This window comes from Elephas maximus, chromosome 9, assembly GCF_024166365.1.
Source record: "Elephas maximus indicus isolate mEleMax1 chromosome 9, mEleMax1 primary haplotype, whole genome shotgun sequence".
NCBI lineage: Eukaryota > Metazoa > Chordata > Mammalia > Proboscidea > Elephantidae > Elephas > Elephas maximus.
The window spans coordinates 10,806,422-10,831,322 of record NC_064827.1 but is presented as its reverse complement, the minus strand read 5'-3'; the positions used below and the strand labels follow the sequence as shown (position 1 = coordinate 10,831,322).

The 24,901-nt window shown below is 43.1% G+C and overlaps 1 protein-coding gene across 5 annotated transcripts in view; it reads right to left on the bottom strand.

The window, feature by feature from the left end:
• Positions 1–24,901, bottom strand: part of PIP5K1B (phosphatidylinositol-4-phosphate 5-kinase type 1 beta) — a 373,029-nt gene that overhangs the window by 142,054 nt on the left and 206,074 nt on the right. For all 5 annotated transcript variants that reach the window (XM_049896709.1, XM_049896708.1, XM_049896712.1 and 2 more), the window contains 4 exons: positions 5,781–5,992; positions 4,349–4,432; positions 4,181–4,229; positions 768–852 (listed from right to left, as the gene is read on the bottom strand). In XM_049896709.1, the coding sequence (XP_049752666.1) occupies positions 768–852; positions 4,181–4,229; positions 4,349–4,432; positions 5,781–5,992 (430 nt within the window). The remainder of the gene's footprint in view (positions 1–767; positions 853–4,180; positions 4,230–4,348; positions 4,433–5,780; positions 5,993–24,901) is intronic.

Below are 24,901 nucleotides of genomic sequence, written 5' to 3'. Positions count from 1 at the left end.
TAATTGAAAGTGTGTGGATTTTATTAGCAGAAAACACCGATAAAGGTTATAAGAAAATTTGTCTTATGTAAATATAAAGTATAAAATCTTCTTTTTCAGAGTTTGTGTGTGTGTGTGTGTGTCTTATTTTGAACTGTAAAATTGGGCCAGGTTTCAGGCTGTGAAATTGGACCAATGAGATAGTTTAATAGTATAATAACAACCATACGTAATAATAGAGTTATTTTATCTTTTTCACATAATTAAAAAACTTAGTATGTAAATAATACATAGCTATTGTAAAAAATTTCATAAATACTGACCCAGAGGAGAAAATCCCACAGAATTCCCTAACAGGTTTATATACCCCACGAGAATTTGGCTGTGCATTTAAGTCTGCACATCAACAGTCTTATACACAAAAATATTGTATAATATCATAGTATCTAACACATACCGTATATAATAAAACCCATTGCCATCGAGTCGTTTATAGGACAGAGTAGAGCTGTCCCATAGGGTTTCCAAGAAGAGGCTGGTAGATTCAAACTGCCGACCTTTTGGTTAGCAGCCGAGGTCTTAACCCCTGTGCCACCCAGGGCCCCATACTAATGATTATAAAAAAAAAAATTTTTTTTGACCAGAATATCTTAACCATAATCATTAAGTAGTTACTACTAAAGGGAAATAAACAGCTCCAATTCTTGCAAAGCAAATCTTGCAAAGATACACACAGTAAAATCAGCAAGTAAGTGGTAAGAGTAAAAAATCTTCATAAAAAATCTTACCTTGAATTTTCTTGAAAACTCTGGAATTCATAAACTTGAGAAACCTGTCTGCATAAAAACTTGGTCTGTGAACTGAAACAGTGTCCTGTAAGACAAATCAAGTTTGATGGGTTTACTTCTCAGAGAGGCCATGTCAACCCAGAAGAATCGGTTCTCTGTTATCCAGTGTTCTTAACCAAAGGGTGTGGGCACCCTGAGCCAGAGGAGAACAACGTCCTGGCCCCTGTGGGGTTCAGGAGTCAGGGCTAGAGGCACAGGCATGTACTCGATCAGAACAAAGATTCTAGACACTCAGGATGAAATGGAGCCTCGAGGCAGGTAGGAGAGAGACAGTAGAAAGGCTCTTCTATGTACATCAAAACAGTAATCATTTATTTAATACACCAAGTGGTACATTTCTAGAAATAGTAAACTTCATTACATGAGGCTCCATTTTGAGTCCAGGTTTATGGATTCAAAAGGAGAAACCTGTAAAAATTTAAGTTCAGATACTATAAATGGGCTTTGTTATAGATGGACTTGTGTCCCCCAAAAATGTGTATCAACTTGTTTAGGCCATGATTCCCAGTATTGTGTGGTTGTCCACCATTTTGTGATCTGATGGGATTATTCTCTGTGTTGTAGATCCTAGTCTCTACGATGTTAAGAGGCAGGATTAGAGGCAGCTATGTTAATGAGGCAGGACTCAATCTACAGGATTAGGTTGTATCTTGAGTCAATCTCTTTTGAGATATAAAAGAGAGAAGTGAGCAGAGAGGAGAGGAACCTCATGCCACCACAAAAGAAGAGCCAGGAGTGGAGCATGTCCTTTGGACCCAGGGTCCCTGTGCTGAGGAGCTCCTAGACCAGGGGACAATTGATGACAAGGGACTTCCCCCAGAGCCAAGAGAGAGAGAAAGCCTTCCCTGGGAGTTGGTGCCTTGAATTCGGACTTCTAGCTTCTAAGACTGTGAGAGAACAAATTTCTGTTTGCTCAAGCCACACACTCAAGGTATTTCTGTTACAGCAGCACTAGATAACTAAGACAGGTTTGGAAGAAAAAACACGCATTGACCCGGTTCTGGGGTTAGTTCTAGCTTTGAAAGGCTGTGTGGTGCCAGAACAAGAAGGGTGTCTCTATTTTTCATCTGTGAGATGAGGGTGTTAGATGAGGCATAGCTAGGATTCTGAAACTGTTATATTGTGAAACACGCAGAACGCAGGAATCCTCTTTGCCCAGGTTGTAATGATTCTCTAGTCTTCCAGGGAACAAATCCGTTTCAGAAGAAATAGAACCAGAATGCTCCTTAGAAGCCAGGATGGTGAGACTTTGGCTTACTTATGTTAGACATGTCATCAGGAAAGACCAATTGTTAGAATAGGACATCATGTTTGGTAAACCAGAGGGTCAGGGAAAACGAGGGAGATCCTCCATGAGATGGACTGACCAAGTGGCTGCAACAATGGGCTCAAACACACCAATGATCATGAAGATGGGATGGTGCAGAATCCAGGCAGTATTTTGTTCCGTTGTATATAAGGTTCTCATGAGTTGGAACTGACTCGATGGCAGCTAACAAGATTACTGGCAAGGCTCTAGAGGTGGAGGAAATTTACCACTAGTCTAGAAATCACTCTTTCCAGGGTTCTGGCACCTCCTGTCTGAAGTGGACACATTTTCACAACTGGTCCAGTGATTTAGAGATATTGTCTGGATGCAAGAGACTGAGCTGTGTTTGTGGATGATAAGGATGCAGCCCTGGCCTTCAAAGCGTTGTTCTTTCTGATATGAAGAGACATTTTTTAAAATAGAGGCAATTTGTAAACAAAAATAAGTCTTAATTGTTGCTTACAATTCCACAAATATATAATCACTGTGGAGTTTCCCAAAAAAAGAACACCAAAAACCAGCATACATGTTTTAAATAGATGAGAGGGGGGCTCCTTAGAAGCATCCAACTGATACAGGACAAGATTATTCAGATCAGAAATCTCATACGGTCACAGGAAATTATGAGTACCCCTGGGGGTGCAGTGGTTGGGAGTTTGGCTGCTATCCAAAAGGTCAGCAGCTCGAATCCACCAGCCACTTCTTGGAAACCTTATATGGGCAGTTCTACTCTGTCCTGTTGGGCCACTATGAGTCAGAATCAGCTTGACGGCAACAGGTTTGGCTTCTTTTTTTGGGTAGTGAAAATGGTTACTATGCTTGGCTGTTAACTAAAAGGTTGGCAATTCAAGTCCAGCCAGAGGGACCTCAGAAGAAAGGTCTGGTGACCTACTTCCAAAAATCCAGCCACTGAAAACCCCACGGAGCAGTGTGTCTACAGACACACACGGGTTCGCCGTGAGTCAGAATCAACTCGTAGGCAACAGGTTTCGCAGAGCTTTAACAGGGGGTACTGATGATGTAGGTCCTAACTTTCTCAGCTGGAAGAAAACAACGTAAGGCTCACATCTTGACCTTTTCATGCGAGGAAACTTTGTTGGCGCTGAGTGAGCTTCAGGTGAATTCTTGGAAACTTATTTGTGAACCTGTTATTTAAGGGTGCCTTCTGTCTGAGGCCAGTACCCAGCTGACGGACAAAACGCAGGTCTTTAATGCTGAAAGTTTTATCAATAATAGTCTTCCACAGAACTGAGAAAGTTCATGTTCTTTTCCAAGAAAGGATAAGAATAGCATCTATAATTCATCCTCTTTCAAAGGAAAGCATCTGTTAACAGCTGGTGGATTCCAAATGCCAACCTTTCAATTAGCAGTTGAACTCTTAACCACTGGGCCACCAGAGCTAATCATGTATAAATCCACATAATTTAAAAGCTTTCACCTCCTATGTGCTTGTTATGTGTCAGGCATAGTGTCGAACACCAACATGCATTCTTGGGCTTAATCCTCCCAGCAGTTCTGTGAGGCAGGCTCTACTAATATCCCCTGTTACAAATGAAGGGGTAGAGAGGCCAGGTAACCAGTAATGCGCCCAGGTCACACGGCTAGTGACATATAGTGAACTCAGGGCTCAAATCTAGGTCCATCTGCCACCAAAGTCAGGGCCCCAACCACTCTGCCGCTCAGTCTTGCGAGAGCTTCATTTCAACTGTCCTTCCCTGTACCTATGAAAACCACGTCCTCCTTTTTCTGGAAATGGTTTCACAGTTGGAGAAAGCTTAGCAGGTCCTCCAGCTTTCACACAGAAGCAGGCACCAGTTTGTTTTCCTGGCCTCTACCTAGCCTAGCCCCTAGGTTGGATGATGTCTGTGGGAATAGCTGTTCCAATTTACATTATCTTAGCTGGGCTTGAATCCATCTGTTAGCCGGAAAGTCTGAATTGATAAAGTCCTTCCTTGCCTCTCTTGAAGTCTAGTGACCCAGTTACTGTAAAGTCTCTGAGAATTCAAAAGTATACACATTTAACAGGGAACACAAAGTCGCTCACCCCATCATAAACAAGGGCTTTCCAGGAATGTTCCAGCTTCTTCATTAACCTAAACGCAAACAGACAAAGAAAAGTGAGAAGGTAAAATCACTCCCATTAGGTGAATTTTCAGAATCTTTTGTTGATTAATTTTGAAATAATAGAGGGCTACTTCCCAAAATGTCTTACCTATATGACTGTAGGATATCAATGATGCCCATAAACAAAAGCAGCTTTTCTCCTTTATGGCTTTTAGCTGGGATACCTCCCATCCTATTGATGGAGCAAAAGGGAAAATATTTTGTCAGACCTTGTAAGGATCAGAAGTTGGGTGGTGTTTGGGTTGTGTTTTGTTTTGTTTTTTTGGTTTCCCTTCTGTGAGTCTTCCTGGGAATCCAGAATGACGCACTTCCCCACAGAGAACACTCACTATCTTAGCTGTCAACGCTGAAGAGTTCAGTGGAAATAAATCAAAAAATATTCCTATTTTAAAACCACAAGCAAGATGTTGAACACATTTAAAAATACTGATTTTGAAAAATGTAATACATTTTTTTTCTGATCACAAAAAGTAATATATATTCACTGTGACCATTTTTATATAATATAGAAAAGCACACAGAAAAAAAAATAACAAAATCCATTTCTGGGATGCGAAGATAACCACTGTCAACATTTGGTACATCCTTCCTGTGTGTGGGGGGGGTATGAGTGTGGGTGTGGGGGTGAGGGTGTGTGTGTGTGCGTGGTAAACACACATACATTTTATATGGAGGGGATTATTTAACTTATCACATTTTATAGCCTGACAAGTATTTTGTCAACTACAATGTTAATTTGATTTTTAATGGCTGTGCAGTGTTTCCCCATACTGACGTAGAATCATTTATTTAAATGATTACTGGACATTTAGATGGATTTACAAGCAAGAATCTTGAAAAAGAGTTCCAATGTGTTAATGCCCTTCATGCGAGTAAGGCAGTCATTGTTGGAGAATTCTGGAAGCCAGGCGCTTATGGTCAAGGAACATGATTTCATTCGCTTGGTCCCCTTGCTCAGCTAGTACACACGGGATGCCCTCTGCTCCTACCACGATTCGTCTTTGGCTGTAACTGTTTTTGCTAGTGAATCTGTGCTTTATACGTGCGAGCTAATCCTGCAGTTCCTATCACATCTGGCTCAGGCAAGAGACCACATCTGCAGGGGTCCAGGACTAGAACAACAGAACCCTCTTAGTGCAGATAAAAAGGTCTGAATTGTGAACATAATTCCTATCCGTGTATTTTCTTAAATACATGTTTATTCACATTCAAGCTCACTGTCCCTCTTGTGGCGGATGTTTTGAACATGCAGTAAACAGGTAAAAACATCTTCAGCCATTGTTTAAAAATAGCACCATTTGAAAAAAGAAATTGCATCGGTGAAAAGGATAATAGTAACTCAGAAAACTGCCACTCATCTCTTTCTGCATAGATGAAGAGACAGGGAGGTTTAATTCATTTTAGCCCTGGGTAGGAATTTGGTATCGAAGTACAACCTTGAGGCGAACATAATCGCAATATCTGTACAATGACATGGTTGCCACAGTCAAGGGGGTGAGGTGGGTGGTGGTCGCACTTACGTGTCTGGGTTCTCCGTGATGATCCCATCTCCCGATTTCCCTGAACCCTGGATGGATTCCATCGCTGTTGAGTAGAGGACCTTCTGCATCGCTGGCCGCTTAGCATCAGGCACATTTTGTGAGGCATCCTCCTCTTTGTCTCTGAGGGAATGGTCCAAGATGTGGATTCCCAGCAGAAGGCTATAGTCCATGATCTTGAAGCTCTCCAGCACCTGATGAAGAAAAAGAACCAGACACCTGGTCAACCCAAATGGTCTACAAGCCTCACCTTCACAGAACCAGAGAGTCTGAGATATGCAGACACACAGGCCCTGCATCCCTTCCATGTAGTGGCTGAATCAAAGCAGCCAAAAAGAACCACGGGAAACATCGGATACAAACACTCAAGGTCCCAAGGAGTGGGGATTATTGCAATGGCTCCAAGATGAGATTTTTATGCGAATCAACACCAAGGATGTCTTCTTTTCACCCTCTGTGAATTTTTCACTAAGAGCATTTATTAATCACTTTCCAGGCACTGAGCAGTTCACTTGGATTCAATGCTTAAGATAACCCTGTAAGGCAGGCACAGTTGATTTTCCTTATTTGTGGATTCTGTATTTCCAAATTCCCCTACTCACTGAAGTTCACTTGTAACCCAAAATGCTTTTCAATCATTTGCAAACATGCACAGAGCAGGGAAAAAAAAAAAAATTGAGTTGCCTGATGCACATGTTCCCAGCTGGGGTTGGACAAGATGACACCCTGCCTTCTTGTTGCAGCTCACATGCTCTAAGCATGCTTTCTGTGGTCTATTTAGTGCCATGTGTTTGCATTTTTGTGCTTTTTGCTGGTGATTTCACTGTTTAAAATGGCCCCCAAGCATAGTCTTGCAGTGCTATTTAGGGTTCTGAAGCACAGAAGGCTGTGATGTGTCTTAGGGGGAAAGTACGTCTCTTAGATGAGCTTCACTCAGGCATGAGTTAAAGCCGTGTGTTCAATGTTAGTGAATCAACTATACATTAAATAAGGCATCTTTAAACAGAAACACACATAAAACAAGGTTATGTATTAATCAGTTGATGAAATGTTGTGACCAGAGGGTCACAGGAACCTAACCCTGTCTTTTCTCTGGGGGCAATAGCTCTGTATTCGCTAAATCAGTGTTCATGGCGACTTTAAAGAACATAACAGCCATGATAATGAAAACTGACGGTATTATTATCATCTCTATTTTACAGAGGGAGCACCTGGGACGCTGATAAAAGAGGCAGTTTGCTCAAAATCACACAGCTCGCAAGTGGAGGAGTCAGGTTTTGGACCCAAACCGTCAACTCCAGCTGCTGCACTCTTAAACATCAGAGCAGAAAAACCAGCTGATGACCACTCCCAGCTTCTACCCTCCTCAGCACAGGCTCAGCCGTGGCTCAGCTGGCAGTGGGGCTGGAATTCGCTTTTGCTTGGATTTTGTCCTCAAATCGAAATCTTTCTGGTGGTTGTTGCTACTAGTTGCTGATGGGTCAATTCCGACTCATGGTGACCCTATTTGTGTAGAGCAGAACTGTCCCACAGAATTTTCAAGGCTATGACCTCTGAGAAGCAGATCACCAGGCCCGTCTTCTGAGGTGCCTCTGGGAAGGTTTGAACCACCAACGTTTCGGCTAGTAATAGAGTGTTTAACCATTTTCACGACCCAGTTTAGTGGTCTCCTTTTCCAAGTCTGCCTCTCAAAGTTGTCATTCAGTTCCCTGAAGCACCTGTTTTTAAAAAAGATCCTGCTTCAAATTAAATTGTGCCCCTCTCCGCAAACATGTGTTGGAATCCTAACTAACCCCTATACCTGTGAGTGTATCCTCTTTGGAAACAGGGCTTTCTTTCTTATGCTAATTAGATCACACCCAGGTAGAGTGGGCTCTAGATCTAATTACTTCTCTTTTTTTTTTTTATTTTGCTGTGTTTTAGGTGAAAGTTTACAGGGCAAATTAGTTTCACATTCAAAAATGTATACACAATTGTTTTGTAATACTGCTTGCAATCCCTGCAACGTGTCAGCACCCTCCCCCTTTCCCTTCCCATCCTAGGTTCCCCATGTCCATTCATCCAGTTTTCTTGTCCCTTCCTGTCTTTTCATCTTTGCTTTCGGCCAGGTGCTACCCATTTGCTCTTGTATACCTGGTTGAACTAAGAAGCACATTCCTCAAGTGTGTTATTGTTTGTTTTATAGGCCTGTCTAATCTTTGGCTGAAAGGCAGGACTTCGGGAGTGGTAAATCTAATGACTTCTGAGTTATATAAAGAGCAGATTACACACAGAGATACGTACACCCTGGGGGTGAAGACAAACATCACGTGAAGATTGTGTACAAGCCAAGGAACCAAGCAACGCCGGGGACTACCAACACAAAGGAACTGACATGGCCGAAATCCTGATTTGGACTTTCAATCTCCAGAGTTGTGAGGAAAAGTTTCTGTTCTTTAAAGCCACCGACTTGTATTTCTGTTGTAGCAGAGCTTGGTAACTAGGGGAGATTTTAATGAACAACAAGGAGCAGGGCTTGTTATGTAACTATGCCCTCAGCAAACAGTAGGGGAGAGATGGAATTAAAAGTCTCCAGAGACAGCCAGATGAAGGAGATAGGGTTATCCTGACAGGAAGATGATAAGAAGTAAGGTTGAATAAAAACAAACAAAACCAAGCCCACTGCCTTCCAGTCGATTCCAACTCATAGCGACCCTATAGAACACAGAAGAACTGCCCCCACAGGGGTTCTAAGACTGTATTCTTTATGAAGGAGCCCCGCTGGTGCAATGGTTAAGCGCTCAGCTTCTAACCAGAAGGTCGGTGGTTCCAACCCACGAGCTGCTGTGCAGGAGGACGATGTAGTGATCTGCCTCCATATATTTTACGGCCTTGGAAAGGCTACGGGGCAGTTCTACTCTGTCCTATAGGGTCGCTATGAGTCAGAATCGACTTGATGGTGACGGGTTTCATCTTTACATGAGCAGGCTGCCGTATCTTTCCCTTGTGGAGTGACTGGCGGGTTTGAACTGCTAATCTGTTGGTTAGGGGCCAAGCACTTAGCTACTGCACCACCAGGGCTCCTATTAGGTCAAGTAAGATTCACTCAGAGCCCTGGTGGCGTAGTGGTTAACAGCCCAGCTGCTAACCAAAAAGCTGGCAGTTCAAATACACCAGCCGCTCCTTGGAAACCCTATAGGGCAGTTCTACTCTGTCCTATAGGGTCACTATGTTGGAACCGACTCGACTGCACCTAACAACAAGAACAAAGACTCAATGAAAATGGCTTCAGAGTGTGGGTGGGGCCTCGATACTCAGACCCTTCCCAGAGGGAGGGAGAGCGGGCAGACACATGCGCTTGCCTGAAAATTGGCGTTTTCCTCTATGACAAAGGTCTTTTCCCACTTGTGTGTACACCGTTCTTCTCTATAAAAGGCATTTCTCACTCAGAGCTGCTCAGGAAATCAGAGTGGTCCGGAGCCTACGGCAACGCTGCTTGGCACAACAGCTGTCTGCATATGACGATATGTCGCGGTGCCCCAGTTTGGAAACAGCTTTGAGGGTCACAGTCTACAGATAACTCTGCTTAACCAGGAATCAAATATCTAGAACTCCTTATGCCTCTCATTCTTCCTCAGCCTAGCTGCTTTTTGGTCAGATATTTATGATACATTAAAGAGGGGTCTGAGTCCCTGAGTGGCGCAAATGGTGAACGTGCTCAGCTGCTAACCAAAAGGTTGACATTCAAGTCCACCCAGAGGTGCCTCAGAAAGGCCTGGCAATCTGCTGCCAAGAAATCAGCCACTGAAAACCCTGTGGAGCACAGGTCTACTCTGACACACATGGGGTCACTATGAGTCAATTGATTCAACAGCAACTAATTTTTTTTGTTGTTGTTTTCCAGTAAAGAGGGGGGCAAGCCTGAAGATTCAAATACCTGGGGCTGCCATCTGATGGGTGTCATTTGACAAAAGACTTTGTGAGCTACAGCATAAGTGGCCATCAAAAAATAAGGTTAGCCCTGGGTCTCATGTATCTTTGCCATCAGTGGGGAAAACTGAAAGAGGGCCACTGATAAGTATCAATTACTCCAGAGTGTTCACCCTTCATCTTTCAATACACTCAGTTAAGTACTTTCGGAAAGAAGACAGGCAAGAACTGAAAATAGACTCTTATTAGTTATGAAGTTTAGCCATGGAACATGCTCACCCGAGAGCTGAGAGGCCCAGATAACATTGTAGAACCAGCCTCCCTAACTAAAGAGGAGTGATGCAAAGACTGGAGGAGGAAGGAAGGGGTGGTGGATGAATGTCCTCACCACTGAACCAACGCATGAGAGTAAGGCCCATCACCTGGTTCTCCATGGAGGCGTATCAATGCTGTATCCCTGCCACGAAGCAGCACAGACACGTGGAAGAAAATGAGACTGTTTTATGCCAAGGGTGCCAAGGGCCTGACCTCTCAAAGGAAAATAAATGGATCTTGGATGTTTTCTTCAGATGGAAACAAGTAGCAGAGGGCTCTGTGCTTTTTAATTCATAACCATATGGAAATTATGGCTCGGGAGTACTAACTACGCTGTTGCTGTGGTTGTTGTTTGCCGTCACCAGATCATTTCTCCTGTGGCGAGGCTGGTGGGTTAGAACCAGCTCAGTCAGCAGCCAAATACTTAACCACTGCACCACCAAACTTTGTGAACCCTTCACAACGATCACAACCCACGGATGCCCATTTTCTTTCACACATTTACCAGTGCTAGTGCTCCCACTCGGAGAGAGACTGGTGGATAAGAACATGGCGGACACAGAGCCCAGGCAAGTTACTTTACCTCCCAATGCCTCAGTTTCATCATCTGTAAAATGGTGACAATATCACCTACTTCATAGGGTGCTTGTGAAAATTGAATATGTTAACACAAGTAATGAGCTTGGAAAAATTCCTGGCACAAACTAAGCATTCAACTAATTGCTGGCTAGATTCATGATGATGACAATCCATGATGGCTCATTCCTCTCATGTAATGTGAGAGCTGGGTAATGAAAAAGGAAGACTGAAGAAGAACTGAAGCATCTGAACTGTGGTGTTGGTGAAGAACACTGAATATACCATGGACCGCCAGAAGAATGAACAAATCTGTCTTGGAAGAAGTATAGTTAGAATGCTTCTTAGAAGCAAGGAGAGACTACATCTCACACACTTTGGACGTGCTATCAGGAGGGATCAGTCCCTGGAGAAGGACATCATGCTTGATAAATTAGAGAGTCAGAGAAAAAGAGGAAGACTCTCCCTCAAGGAGATGGATTGACACAATGGCTGCAACAATGGGCTCAAGGATAACAGGGATTGTAAGGACAGGGCAGTGTTTCATTCTTTTGTACATGAGGGGTCACTATGAGTCAGTACCTACTCAACGGCACCGCACAACAACAGTGTGAGAGACTACTGACGTCAGCTTGAAGTAAACACCCTGGAGTTACACTTTCCAAAACAAAATTCCACTGAACAACCAATAAAATAGGATTACATTTCCACCCAGCTTACCAGTACCATTTTGGCAAATTCTAGTTCCTTTAAAAGCTCCAGGTGTGTGGGCATCCAGTCTTACCACCTGGATGTTCAACAAGAGAAGTTCAGCTGACAACACAGCCACTCTGGCCAATGGGCTCTAAAGTGATTTTCTCACTATCTGAATGGACAACAGTCCCATTTTCAGTTGGCAGGAAACAGCCTTGCACCCTACACAGCCCAAACCACCTATCTCCTGATGAATTCTGCTTGCTAAAAAGATTTATTTCTAAAATAACTGTGTATGTGTTGTTGCTGTTGTTAGGTGCCATAGAGTCATACCGACCCTATGAGAGAACAAAATGCTACCCAGTCCTGCACCATCCTCACAATGGATGAGCCCACTCATGCAGCCACTGTGTCAGTCCATCTCATTAAGGGTCTTCCTTTTTTTCCCTGACCCTCTACTTTACCAGGCATGATGTCCTCACCAGGGATTGGTCCCTCCTTCCTGATAACATATCCAAAGTACTTGAGATAAGTCTTTCCATCCTAGCATCTAAGGAACATTCTGGCTGTACTTCTAATATATACCTACTTCTCACTTATCGACATGGTTAGTTTCCAAAAGCCAGGTTGTTAAGGGAAAATAGGCATTATGTGAAAATGGAGGATGACCACATCAGATCACAAAATGGAGGAAGACTACATGATTACATAACTGCCAAATTATATCATATAATAACTGCCAAACTACTGAGAATCATGGCCCAGGCAAGTTGACACTTAACCTTAACTGCCAAAGCCAGTGTTACTCTCGCTTCACACCTCAGCATTCATTACTACCGTATGTACATTGTTAATGTGCAAAATAGTCGGATAGTAGATTTTTTACCATTGTCATAAATACGAAATGTTAGATAATGAGATAGTCGATAAGCAAGTAAGTTTATATATATATGTATATATTTTTTGGTGGCAATATGTACAACCAAACGTGCATCTATTCACAAGTTCTATGTGAACAGTCCTGTGACATTGGTTACATTTTTCACATTGTGTCACCATTCTCACCATCTCTACCCATATTGTTCCGTCACCACTACTTTAGGCTCTCTGCCCTTCAAGTTCTCATCTGGGCTTAGATGGACTGCTGTCAGGTTACACTCATAGAGATAATTCTTTATAAGAGCTCTATGCTCGAGGCAAATATCATTTATGAATTGGGCTAAGCTGTTGTTTAGTTTAATGATAGCTTCTTGGCACAGTTTTGGTTCAAGGCTTAAAGATTATTTCTGGGCATGAGATTCGCCGGTTTCCCAGGTCTGTTCTTATATTTTTAATGTACTATTCGACCTGAATGTTTCCTTCGTACTTACAGTTCCTTTCACCTCCCAAGGACAGGCCAAAGAGAATCCTGTGTTTTATAAGTGATAATGAAGTCAGGCTGTGGCCAGCTCCAACTGCTGATGAAGTCAGAAACTGTACCAGTGCTTTAAGGGGTCAAATCTGAGACCCAGTTTAAAAAAAAAAAGAATAAACTTCAAGAGAGGGTGAACTAAGAAAAATCTATCAATAAAAAGGGGTTCATTTTCCCCGCACTATTAAATTGGATTGTCAGCATCCCTGTAGTATACAAGGCTGTCCTCAGGGAATTGGGCTCCCACTTTCACAGTGAAAGGCTTAAAAAAGGAATTCTATTCTAATTTTATGGGAAGCTGACCACTATAGTTAGGTTTTTGTAAGTCTAAGTCTCAACATCAGTTTTAAAAAAAAAAAAATTAAGGAACAAAAATATAAATATATACACATACATTTTTAATCAAATTAAGAAATTTCCATAATAAAAAATTCTGGCAGATTTTAGCCACATATATTTAAAATCTGCATGGATGATAAATGAGAATAGTGCTGCTATTCATATGCACCCAGTCCTTGAATTAAACAAATTGCTAAATCTGCCAAAAACTTCACACACATGAGCGTTGTGTCTGACGTTCCGCAATGTGACAGCCATCAACCCAGTCCCTCAGGGAGGTACACACCTGTTCCTGGAATGTCTGCCTGGCCTCCCTGGAGGCTCTGTACCTGGGGATTTGTGATTCAAAACACAGGCTACAATGCAAATCCAGGTGCCTTTCCATCTGGCATGGACAAAACTCCACCTCCCCACTTGCAGAAAAAGAAAACAGGAATGGTTCAGAGAACTATTTAAATCTGGAAGCAAATTGGAGTATTGCAATGCTCTGTATTAACAAAGCCAGGTATTTTTTCCTTCTCTGGCAAGGAGTATTTTAAGTCAATATTAATACTGAAATAGGATAAAATAGTCGATTTCAAAGCAGCTGGTACAGTACCCTGTAGATATGATCAAACATACTTGTTCCTGGAATAAATGCACGTTCTCCAGGTTCTCTTGGTAGATGAATGATGTGTGAGCAAGGCCCTTATTTACATAGTTTCTGCAGGTTTGGGGACACGACGTGGGAGCTATCCCAACTCTGAACAATGTTGTTGTTGGTAGCTGTAATCGAGTCAGCCCCCAACTCATGGAGGCCCCATCCACAACAGAATGAAACACTGCCTGGTTCTGTGCCATCCCCATGGTCAGCTGCAGATTGAACTGCTGTGGTCTGTATGGTTTTCCTTGGCTGATTTTTCTGAAGTAGACCACAAGGCCTTTTTCCCTAGTCTTTCTTAGTTTGGAAGCTCTGCTGAGACCTGTTCAGCATCATAGCAACACGCAAGCCTCCACTGACAGACGGGTGGTGACTGTACATGAGGTGCATCGGCTGGGACTTGAACCTGAGTCTCCTACATGGAAGGTGAGAATTCTTCTACTGGGCCACTTCTGGCCTCCAGAACGACAGGCACTCTTATGCTCTCCTTATGGTCAAAGGTCCTAAGAGTGGCTGGTTCTCCTTTCCTTTCTACATCCTCAGATGCTTTGGGAGCACATCGCATTCCTCAAACCACTGCTGCGGTGCGATCAATAGCTTTTGTGTGTGGCCTTTCTAGCCATGCTCTGGTAACTCAGGTGACTGGGCACGACTGCATGATAGGGTGATTGTGACCCACCAAGGGGACCGGTCAGTTTTGCCTTAAAAGAGAGCCAATTCCAGAGCAGAGAGGAGGATCCTACTACCACCAAGGAAGGAGAGACGCAGCAGCAGGAGACAGCACAGTGGGTTTCCTAGCCCACGGAGAGAGAAAACTGAGTGCTCTTGGGCAGAGACTGAGGGCCAGGGAGAGGCGTGCCTGCAAGCACTGCTGGAAAGAGGCCATCCTGATGGAGGAACTGCATCCTGAGTATTCCTGGGCCTGAACTGTAACTGTTACTAACTGTTACTTCCCTAATAAACCCCATAATTGTGAGTATGGTCTGTGAGTTCTATGTGGCCACTGCAATGAATTGTCAAATCCAGTAGCGAGTGCTGTGTGAGGGACGGTTGGTGTCGGACTTCGTAAAGATGGTGGAGGGAGAAGGCATGTCCCACACCTGCGTCATAGGAATCAGTCTTGGGCTGTTGATCTTGGTTCTCCTTCCCCGTTGTGGGGTCCGAAGAGGTCAGACACCGCCCCTACACCATTTTTACAACTGCAGTCTTCTGTCGGGCTGCTAGGAGGAGCCAGAGGGCTGCGTGGTCCTTGTTGTTAGGGGCTGCAGAATCCGATTCGGATTCATAGTGACCCCATGTGACAGAGTAAACTACCCCATAGCATATTCTAAGTTGTAATCCCCATGGGAGCAGTTCACCGGCTCTTTCCCCGGGGGAGCTGCTGGGTGGGTTTGAACTGCCAAACTTTTGGTTATCAGGTGAGTGTGTTAATGGTTTCTGCCACCTAGGAGGGATTCCAGGTCCCTTACAAGGACCCTTAAATCATCCAAGAGTTCTTACTGCTGGCCCTCAAGAAGGGAGCTTCATTCAGAAACACATCTTGAGGTCTCCTTAGCTTCCCTTTCCCCTGTTACTCTGCTTTCCCAGCCTGAGAAGTAATGCTACTTTGGGAAAACACAGGACTGATACATTAGGTGAGCATAAGACTGGGAAGGACGATAGGTCAGGAGAGCACAGGACTGGGAATTATTTTATTGAGCAGGCACTCTCTTATTTAAAGATTCTAATGCCATTCTAGTTAATGTGTGCTAAATTAGAAAACTACCATCTTTTAACCTTTCATTAATGAATCCACCATCCATCTGTGTACTGTGGTGGCTTTCATGAAGCTGGAAAGTATGTCACCAGTATTTCAAATACGTTCAGGGTCATGCACAGCGGACAGGCTTCAATGCAGCTTCCAGGCTAAGTCAGACTAGGAAGGAATGCCTGGCGAATTATTTCAGAAATTAGCCATTGAGAACCCTATGGATCACAATAGAGTACTGTCCAATATAGTGGTGGAAGATAAGGCCCCCTAGGTTGGAAGGGATTACAAAATAGGCATAGCGATAGACTCAAACATACCAGCGATCAAGAAGGTGGCGCAGGACGGTACGACATTTTGTTCTGTTATACACAAGGCTGCCATGAGTTGGGGAGACCCGATGGCAACTAACAACGACAACAGTGAAGTAATGGACCTAGTCAATGGTTATAAACTGCCACTAACATCACAAAAAGTTAAGTAATCTGACATTATGTGCTTCTTGATGGAAGGACACAACAGAAAATATGAAGTCAAATCTAAATTTGACCAAATTTCTAGATGGAACAGCCCATTTACAGGAAAAACAGAGGAGAGTGGAGCATGTGAAATCAAACTACGAGACGCAGTCAGCAAACTCCAGACAGTGGAATATACAAATCCAACTCTTCAATAAATACCTCAAAATCAAAAAATAAGGGTGACCAGGAGAATTTAACAAGCAGACCTTATTGAAATCCTGATCCAAACTATAAAAGTCATTTTATGAAGCAGTTAGAAATGTGAATACTACTTAATGATTAGTATGAATTATTGTTAATTTGTTGAAGGTGTGATAGTAGTATTATACTTTTTTTTTAAGGAATCCTTAGCTTCTAGAGACTCTTACTAAAATATGGGTGAAATGATAAGATGCCTGAGATGTAGTTAAAGTATATGAAGGAGGGTGTGAAATCAAACCAGACTGGCCGTGAGTAGTTAATGGCTGAAGCTGGGTGCTGAGTACATGGGGGTTCATTATAATATTCTGTACACTTTTGCATATGTTTGCGCTCTTCAGGAATAAAGTTGAATGGCGTCCTGTGAAATGGTCAGATGAAATGCATTTGTTTAGAGTTAATGTACCAGAATCTCTGCTGATGACAGGCATAGGCAAAAAATAAAAATTATTAACTTGGGATCTTAGCCAAGTTAAAGCATGCTCTATACTCATGGCACCTGCTCTTTCTCTGATGGGAGTGCTGAGCAAGAGCTAAACACGGGCCTGACGGGAAGCAGTATTAAGGGCCCTGCTAGGTTTTTCCCTGGGCCTATGGCCAGTTCCAAGTCCCTCAATGGTGTAAAAGGTTTATGCTCACCTACTAACTCAGAAGCTGGTGGTTCAAACCCACCTGGCAGCACAGTGGAAGAAAGACCTGGTGATCAGCTTCCCTAAAGATTACAGCCAAGAAAACCCTAGGGAGCAGTTCTACTCTGTAACACATGGGATCATCTCTAGTTGGAACTGACTGGATGGCAACAGGTTTGGTTTTGGTTTTATCGTCCAGTCCCTTAGTAAGGACTAAATGATTGGCAAAACCATCTGGGCTAATCTTACAATATAAGACAATTCGAAATGGTATTCAAAAGAGCAACCTGGAGATTTCGTGCAAACGGACATACCCAGGTACACTGGTTTAGGGAAAAATGAAGCCTGGAGTCCGCCGCCCCTCCAAAGCAGGCCCTTCCCAGGAGAGCTCCTGAAATCACTTGCTTGTGCAAGAGCTGAGTGCTGCCTTTTTAACTTAATTTAATTTCACAAAACAGCCCAGAGTGTTCTCTGCTAATATAATAAAGGGAGAATACAGGCTGTGACAAGCCACACTATTTTGACTGGCAACGCAGACGGAAATAAATATTCAATTCTTAGCCTAGTTATGGCAATGATGTGTGTGTCACTGTGCCCACTAGAGGGACTCAGAACCCTGGGCTGCGCTGAGTTAACCTGTACCAAGGCTTTTTGGCTCACTGTAAAAGCTTGATGTAACAGCAGTATACCTTATAGGCATTAGAAATAGCCACTTTTAATTAAAAAAAAAAAAAAAATTATATATATATATACATATACGTATACCAAAAAAAAAAAATCCATGGCCATTGAGTTGATCCCTACTCATAACGACCCTATAGGACAGAGTAGAACTGCCCATAGGGTTTCTAAGGAGTGGCTGGTGGATTTGAACTGCTGACCTTTTGATCAGTAGCCATAAGTCTTAACCATTGTGTCACCAGGGTTCCATACATACATAAATACATACGTACATATTCGTCGCCTTCCGATATTGGACGAGTTTTGGAGGTTTTCTTTCCTTCATAGATATTTTGTAAACATACTGAAACATACCCTCTAATATTGGATTCGTCAAGTCCTTCCTATTATGTATCTTCTAGTTGGGTTCATCATGCATGTCTGCAGCTTAGCTGGTGGGCTTAGCTGAGAGCCTGCACTCCAGCCTGCTCTATGAGACTCAGAGGCCACACCTGGTCCGAGTCTCCCCACCCACTTCAACTAGGAGGTGAAACCCCGTAGTTCTCATCACTGTCCATTACAGCCCACCCGCTGGTGAGAGGTAAGGAAAATGGAAGAGGCTGTCCATGATAAAAAAAAAAAAAAAAAAGCTTGATGGTTTAGGTCTAGCATTTAGACTAAGCTTCTCAGAGGCAAGGGCCATATCCTATTCAGTTTTGGTAACCCCCCCAGGACTCAGCACAGAGCCTTCCACAGAGCAAGAATTCAGGAGCCATGTGCTGCATGCCATGTCACTAATGGGGGGAGGAATGCGAAGCGGAATTTGTCTACCTGGATTCCCCAGGGTGAGCTGAGGCCAGAAAAATCATGCCAATCCGTTTGGTGTGATCATCAAGGCTTCCACAGGGCAAGAAGGACCTTGGTCCTGGAAACTTCACCGCTGGCACTGAAAAACTCACAATTTAAGGACACCGGAAAGTACCTAGAAGGTGAGTTTTAAGAAGTGATGGGAACCCCAGAGTTGATAAAATTGTTTTTCTCCCTCCAATTACGTGTCTGATTGGTATCACTAGAAATTAATTTTTCTGTCTTGAAGTATTTTATTTTTTAAATAATAACATATGTACATGGTCAAAATTTAAAAGGTTTAATAGGGTGGCTCAATGCCACATCCCACATGGCATAGGGTGATGGTTTAAAGATTAAAGTAAATGGAGGGCCTCAGCAGCAGAGGGTGTTATTCCTTTGCACCACCTAGGGTCTCCCAAAGACTTCTTACATTTCTGTAACTCAGTCACTCACTGGATTCCAGAAGTTTCTTCAAAGACGAGGAGCCTCAATTTCATCCTGGAAGTTGCTAGGGTTTGCTGCCCACCGTCTCCTTCAGTTTGGGTGTTGTCAACCCTGCTCTATTTCACATCATGATCTGTGTGACTGCTGAACACCAGTGTCCTCAGCCGGATCTACTCTGGCCAAACTCAAAGGCTTTCCGGAAACATCTTCAAAGCCAGAGTTGCTACCGTCGAGGCCCCCTGTGGATACTTCCCCTTCCTGCCATAGCTCTGCTCTCTGGTTTCCCAGGATTCCCAATTGGGAAGGGAATTCAGTCCATGGGGCATTTCCTCCCCTTTGTTCCCTCCCCTCAGACACTTGTGTGAGTCCCCCAATTTGGGACCTCCCCTGGCCTTATCTGTGCACTAAAGTCATCTACAAAATCAAAGACAAGTAGGTTCTTTTCACACAAAAGCAGGAAACCCTAACGGACTCCATGCAGCATCATTCCATTGCATAAGCTCAAAGGCTTTATCCCCATGTGAGTTGAATTATTGTATATTTAAACTTCTGTGTGACAAGTTACTTAAAAATGAAGGCTAGCTAGACATATAACAACAACAAACTCAGGAAATACATGAATCATCAACTTTTTAGGTAATATTTCATTTAGGAAGAAAAGGAGTTTACTTCTCAGGGCAGAGGAAAACATTTTCAGTCTTTCTGGAGAAATATTTATAATGCCCCATTTGGTTTGAAGTTGAGCATTAAAAAAAAAACCTGGCTCGATAATACTTCCATTTCTGTAGTTAATGAGAATTCTCAAAAGCCGTTCCCGCAGGATCCAACGTCACAGACTAGTCCCTGATCACGCTCTTCCCAAGACTTCAGAAACAATCAATCCACTGTAACACTCGCATTTCTCAGAGAGCAGCTTTCCTTTTGAGTTAATAGGATTTCATGTGCATTCATGCTGGGAGCACTGGCACGTGTCTGTGGACTTGACTGTGCTTTTCATTAAACATTTAAAATTAAATCTTTGGGTTACTAATTTTACTTTGTGTTCGTCAGTCACTTAGCAAAGTTTTCTTCCCTGTCTCTCTCCCTCCTTGAAGTAGGTGGGAAGATTTAATTAACTCATTGCCCTGTCCAAAACAAACTCTCTACTTTGATGGAGCCTGTTCCTAACTCCCACACCATCTGCCCATGTCAGGGCTAGAGAACCCACCATCTGGTGCCTCCAGCCCAGGCCATCCACATCCGCCTAGGTGATTACTTAACGGTTTCAAAATTTCAGCCAACTTTCCCCCATTATACCCACAAGCTCTAAAATGTCTAGCATTGCCTGGCTCAGAGCAAGTCCACAATAAACATTAACAGAGCTGAGCCACAGGCGAACTGGGCCTTGGCAATGTGTCCTTACAGCCCTAAGGATCGTGTATTGTGTTTTTTTATGATTATGTATTAAGTATGATGTATTTCAATGTGTAAGCTACCTACAGGTTACGGCTGAGATACAATATTCCGTTCCCCAGATGACTGGAATCCCTGGTTTGACAAAATATTCAGAGTTACTTGGTTGACTCAAATTGTCATTATTTCTGGTGTTAGTTGCCTTCAAGTCAATTCTGACTGATGGTGACCCCATGTGTGCACAGTAAACTGCGCCATAAGGTTTCAAAGGTTGTGACCTTTCGAAAGCAGCCAGAATTGAGGTACCCCTTACTTAGTAGAAACTCAAGCGTGAGCAACTTGGTAGGAGAATAGTCTGATCCTTGTAGCATTTAAAAGCTGGACAATGAAAGAGGGAGGCTGGAGAAGAATTGATGCATTTGAATCATGATGCTGGTGAAAAATACTGAACGTACTAGGGTCGCTATGAGTCAGAATCGACTCGACAGCAGTGGGTTTGGGTTTTTTGGTTTTTTATGGACTGCCAAAAGAACGAACTAATCATTCTTAGAACGCAACTAAAATGCTCCATACAAGGAAAGATGGAGAGTCTTTGACTCGCTTACTTTAGACACGTCATCAGGAAAGACCAATTGCTACAGCGGAGGGTCAACGAAGATGAAGGAAACCTCCAATAAGATGGATTAACACAACAGCCACAACAACGGACTCAAATATACTAATGATCGTGAAGATGGAGCAGGACTGGGCCCTGTTTTGTTCTGTTATATATAAGGTCGTCATGAGTCAGAGTGGGCTCAATGACAACTAGCAACAACAGCTACCTGGCCACTCTCTGGCACTGACCTAGCTTCTTCTCTTACTGCAGGCTGCAGGACCCTTTTCCATGATCCACCTGCACTAGAGCTGAATTGCAGCAACCGGCAAAAGCTTGGATCAGCATCCGCCTCCTTTCAGACTGATGAATGGTTGTGTTGTCCAGATAGTCTTAAACGGGAATGGCAATCACCGCCCAAATAAACAAATCCGTAGAACGGGGAATCAACACAGTTGCAATCTACTAATTTACTGGCCAAATGATCAATACAAATTTATCCCACACAATTATCCACAAATTGACAATATAGACATGATTTACTCTGGCTTACTGTCACACCAAACCATGTGTAGGCTATTATCAAAACCTACTTTTATTACATTTTATTGATTAGGTGAGGTTAACCATTTCAAAAATGTTTGCTGTTGTTCTCTTGGTGTAAAAATGGCGTGGGAGCAGCATCTGGCCTCTAACTTCACAACAGGGAAGGAGAATCAAGATCAACAGCCCAAGGTGGATTCCTATGAAGCAGAAGTCAGATATGCTTCCTCTCTCCGCCACTTTTACCAGTTCTGACACCAACCATCCCTCCCACGGCACTCTCTCCTTCTCTGCTGGGTCTAGTAAGTCATTGCAAGGGCCTCACAGAACTCACAGACTATTCTCACAGTTATGGGGTTCATTAGGGAAGTAACAGGTTACAATTCAGGTTCAAGAACACTCAGGACACAGTTCTTCCATCAGGACAACCTCTTCTCAGCTGTGCCCACAGGTATGCTTCTCTCTGGCCCTCAGCCTCTGCCCTGCTCAGGCACGTGTTACAAAGCTCTTTTAGCCCTGCTGATAAGTACCCCTAAGTGCCCCACTCTGCCATTAAGCCCTGGCCCGAAGGCACTCAGTTCTAGCTCCATGGGTCAGCAAACCTAGCTCTACCAAGTGCCCAGAGGCACCCTACTCCGCCAGCAAGGCTCCTGCCCGAAGGCACTCAGCTCTCTCATTCGGTGGACCAGGAAGCCCACTGCACCATCTCTGGCTGGTCTCTCTCTCCTGCCTCCGCTTCTCATTGTCTTTAGTGTTACAGCTCTTTCTCTCTGTCTCCGTCTCCTGGTTCCAACAGCTTCTCAGCACAGAAATCCTAGGTCCAAAGGGCATGCTCTGCTCTGGGCTCTTCTTCCTTAATGGTGGTAAAAGCCTCTCTTTCCACCTCTGGCCTGACTCATTTTAAGTCCACTGGGATGGCAAAACTGACCAATCTCCTGGGTGGCGCACAATTACCCTGTTTCCACAATCCCACCCAGTCACCGGGGTAGGAGTTACAAGACCACGGAGAGAAGGCCCACAGAAAAGTGATACATCACACTGCACTTAGGCTTCGTCAGAAGACTGACATTGAGACAACTACTATTCTAAGCAAGCTGACGGGTGGGAAAATGAACCCACACAATTTCTGCTCTTATGAGGAGATTTTACTAGATTTTTTTTTTTTTTTTTAGATACATGTTATGAATTGAACTCTGTCCTCCTAAAAGAAATATGAACATTGTAACCCTTGTACCTGTAAATATGATCCTGTTTGGAACCAGGGTTTCTCTTTTGTTATGTTAATGACATGATATCAGAGTAGGGTGGGTCCTAAACCTAATCACTTCTTAGAGTATGTCTTATAAAAAACAGCAGAACGGACAAAAAAACACACAGGGGAAAAGCGCAATGTGAAGACAGACACACACGGCAGACACATCTATAAGTCCAAGAACCACAAGGGTTGCTGGCAGCTACCAGAAGCTGCAATAGACCAAGAAGGACCTCTCCCTACAGCCAGCACCCTGCATACAGACTTCCAGCCTCCTGAACAATAAGGAACAAATTTCTATTCTTTATAGCCACCCACTTGTGGTATTTCTTCACATGACAGAGCTAGGTAACTAAGACAGTTCACATTAAACAAGTACCCAAGTAATTACAACACATGTAGAAAGACCAACAGCTGTTGTTGTTAGGTGTCATCAGGTCAGTCCCGGCTCACAGTGACCTCATGCACCACAGAATGAAACACTGCCTGGTCTTGCATCATCCTCACAACCGTTGCTATGTTTCAGCCCATTGTTGCAGCCACTGCATTAATATATCTCACAGAGGGTCTTCCCTTTTCACTGGCCCTCTACTTTACCAAGCATGTCATTCTCCTGGGACTGGCCCTCCTGATAACATGTCCAAAGTATATGAGACAAAGTCTTGCCATCCTCGCTTCTAAGGAGCATTCTGGCTGTACTTCTTCCAAGACAGACTTCATTCTTCTGGCAGTCTGTGGTATATTCAACATTCTTTGCCAACACCACAATTAAAAGCATCAATTCTTCTTCAGTCTTCCTTATTCACTGTCCTGCTTTCACATGCATGTGAGGCGACTGAAAATACCATGGCTTGATTCTGGCGTACCTTAGTCCTCAAGGTGACATCTCTGCTTCTCAACACTTTAAAGCAGTCTTTTGCTGCAGATTTCCCCAATGCAACTCATCATTTCATTTATTGGCTGCTGTTTCCATGGGTGTTGACTGTGGATCCCAGTAAAATGAAATCCTTGACAACTTCAATCTTTTCTCCATTTATCATGATGTTGCTTATTGGTCCAATTGTGAAGATTTTTGTTTTCTTTACGCTGAGGTGCAATCCATACTGAAGGCTGTGGTCTTTGACCTTCAACAGTTAAGTGCTTCGAGTCCTCTCACCTTCAGCAAGCAAAATGAAGTCTCATAGAAATGTTCTATGTCCTGTACATCAGTCCTAGCCTTCTTAGGAGTAACTGTCTAATTACGCTAACTCTCACAGACGTGTTATCAGCCATTAGACTTAAGTGTAAGTTTTCCACATTCACCTTTCACCACTTTTTCCTTATATACCTAAACGGCTTCTTTACTGTTTTTTGTTTGTTTGTTTGTTTACTGGAGCATAAACTAATTATACAGAAAAGCCAAGCCCGCTGCCGTTGAATTGACTTGACAGCAGTGGGTTTTGGTAAAATAAGTATAGTAAATTGAAAATGAATAATTCCTACAGAAATAGTTCCTAATTGTTCTTTCCAAAATTAAAACATAAAAATTTTGTATTTAAAAACATTTTTATCGTAATCTTCCAACACATATCACAAGAAGTTATGTGAAGGGTATATGATCTCTCTGTATTTTTCCCAACTGCAGATGAATCTATTATTTCAAAATACAGAGTTAAAAAAAAGGGACTTTTATAGGTACAATCTTTTGAAAGTCCTTGGATATATGATACTGACTTTATTTTCACATGGAATCCTGGCTTGGCTGCGTAGAGACTCCTATCTTTAAAAGCACTTTTTCCCAGACTACAGCATGATAAACAGAAAAACACTGAAGTTGCCAATGATTTCATTTTACTTGGATCCGCAATCAATATTTTACTTGAATCCACAATCATCACTCATCAGTGAAGAAATCAAAGGACACATTGCATTGGGCAAATCTGCTGCAAAAGACCTCTTTTAAGTGTTAAAAAAGCAAAGATGTCTCTTTAAGGACTAAGGTGCACCTGACCCAAGTCATGGTGTTTTCAATTGCCTCATATGCATGTGACAGCTGGACAATGAATAAGGAAGACTGAATGAGAATTGATGCTTTTGAATTACGGTGTTGGTGAAGAATATTGACTATACCACGGACTGCCAGAAGAACGAATAAATCTGTTTTGGAAGAAGTACAGCCAGAATGCTTCTTAGAAGCAAGGATGGTGAAATTTTGTCTCAAATACTTTGGATATGTTATCAGGTGGGATCAGTGCCTAAAGAAGGACGCTATGCTTGCTAAAGCAGAGGATCAGTGAAAAAGAGGAAGATCCTCAAGGAGATGGACTGACACAGTGGTTACAACAAGGAGCTCAACCATAACGATTGTGACGATGGCGCAGAACCAGGCAGTGTTTTGTTCTGTTGTACGT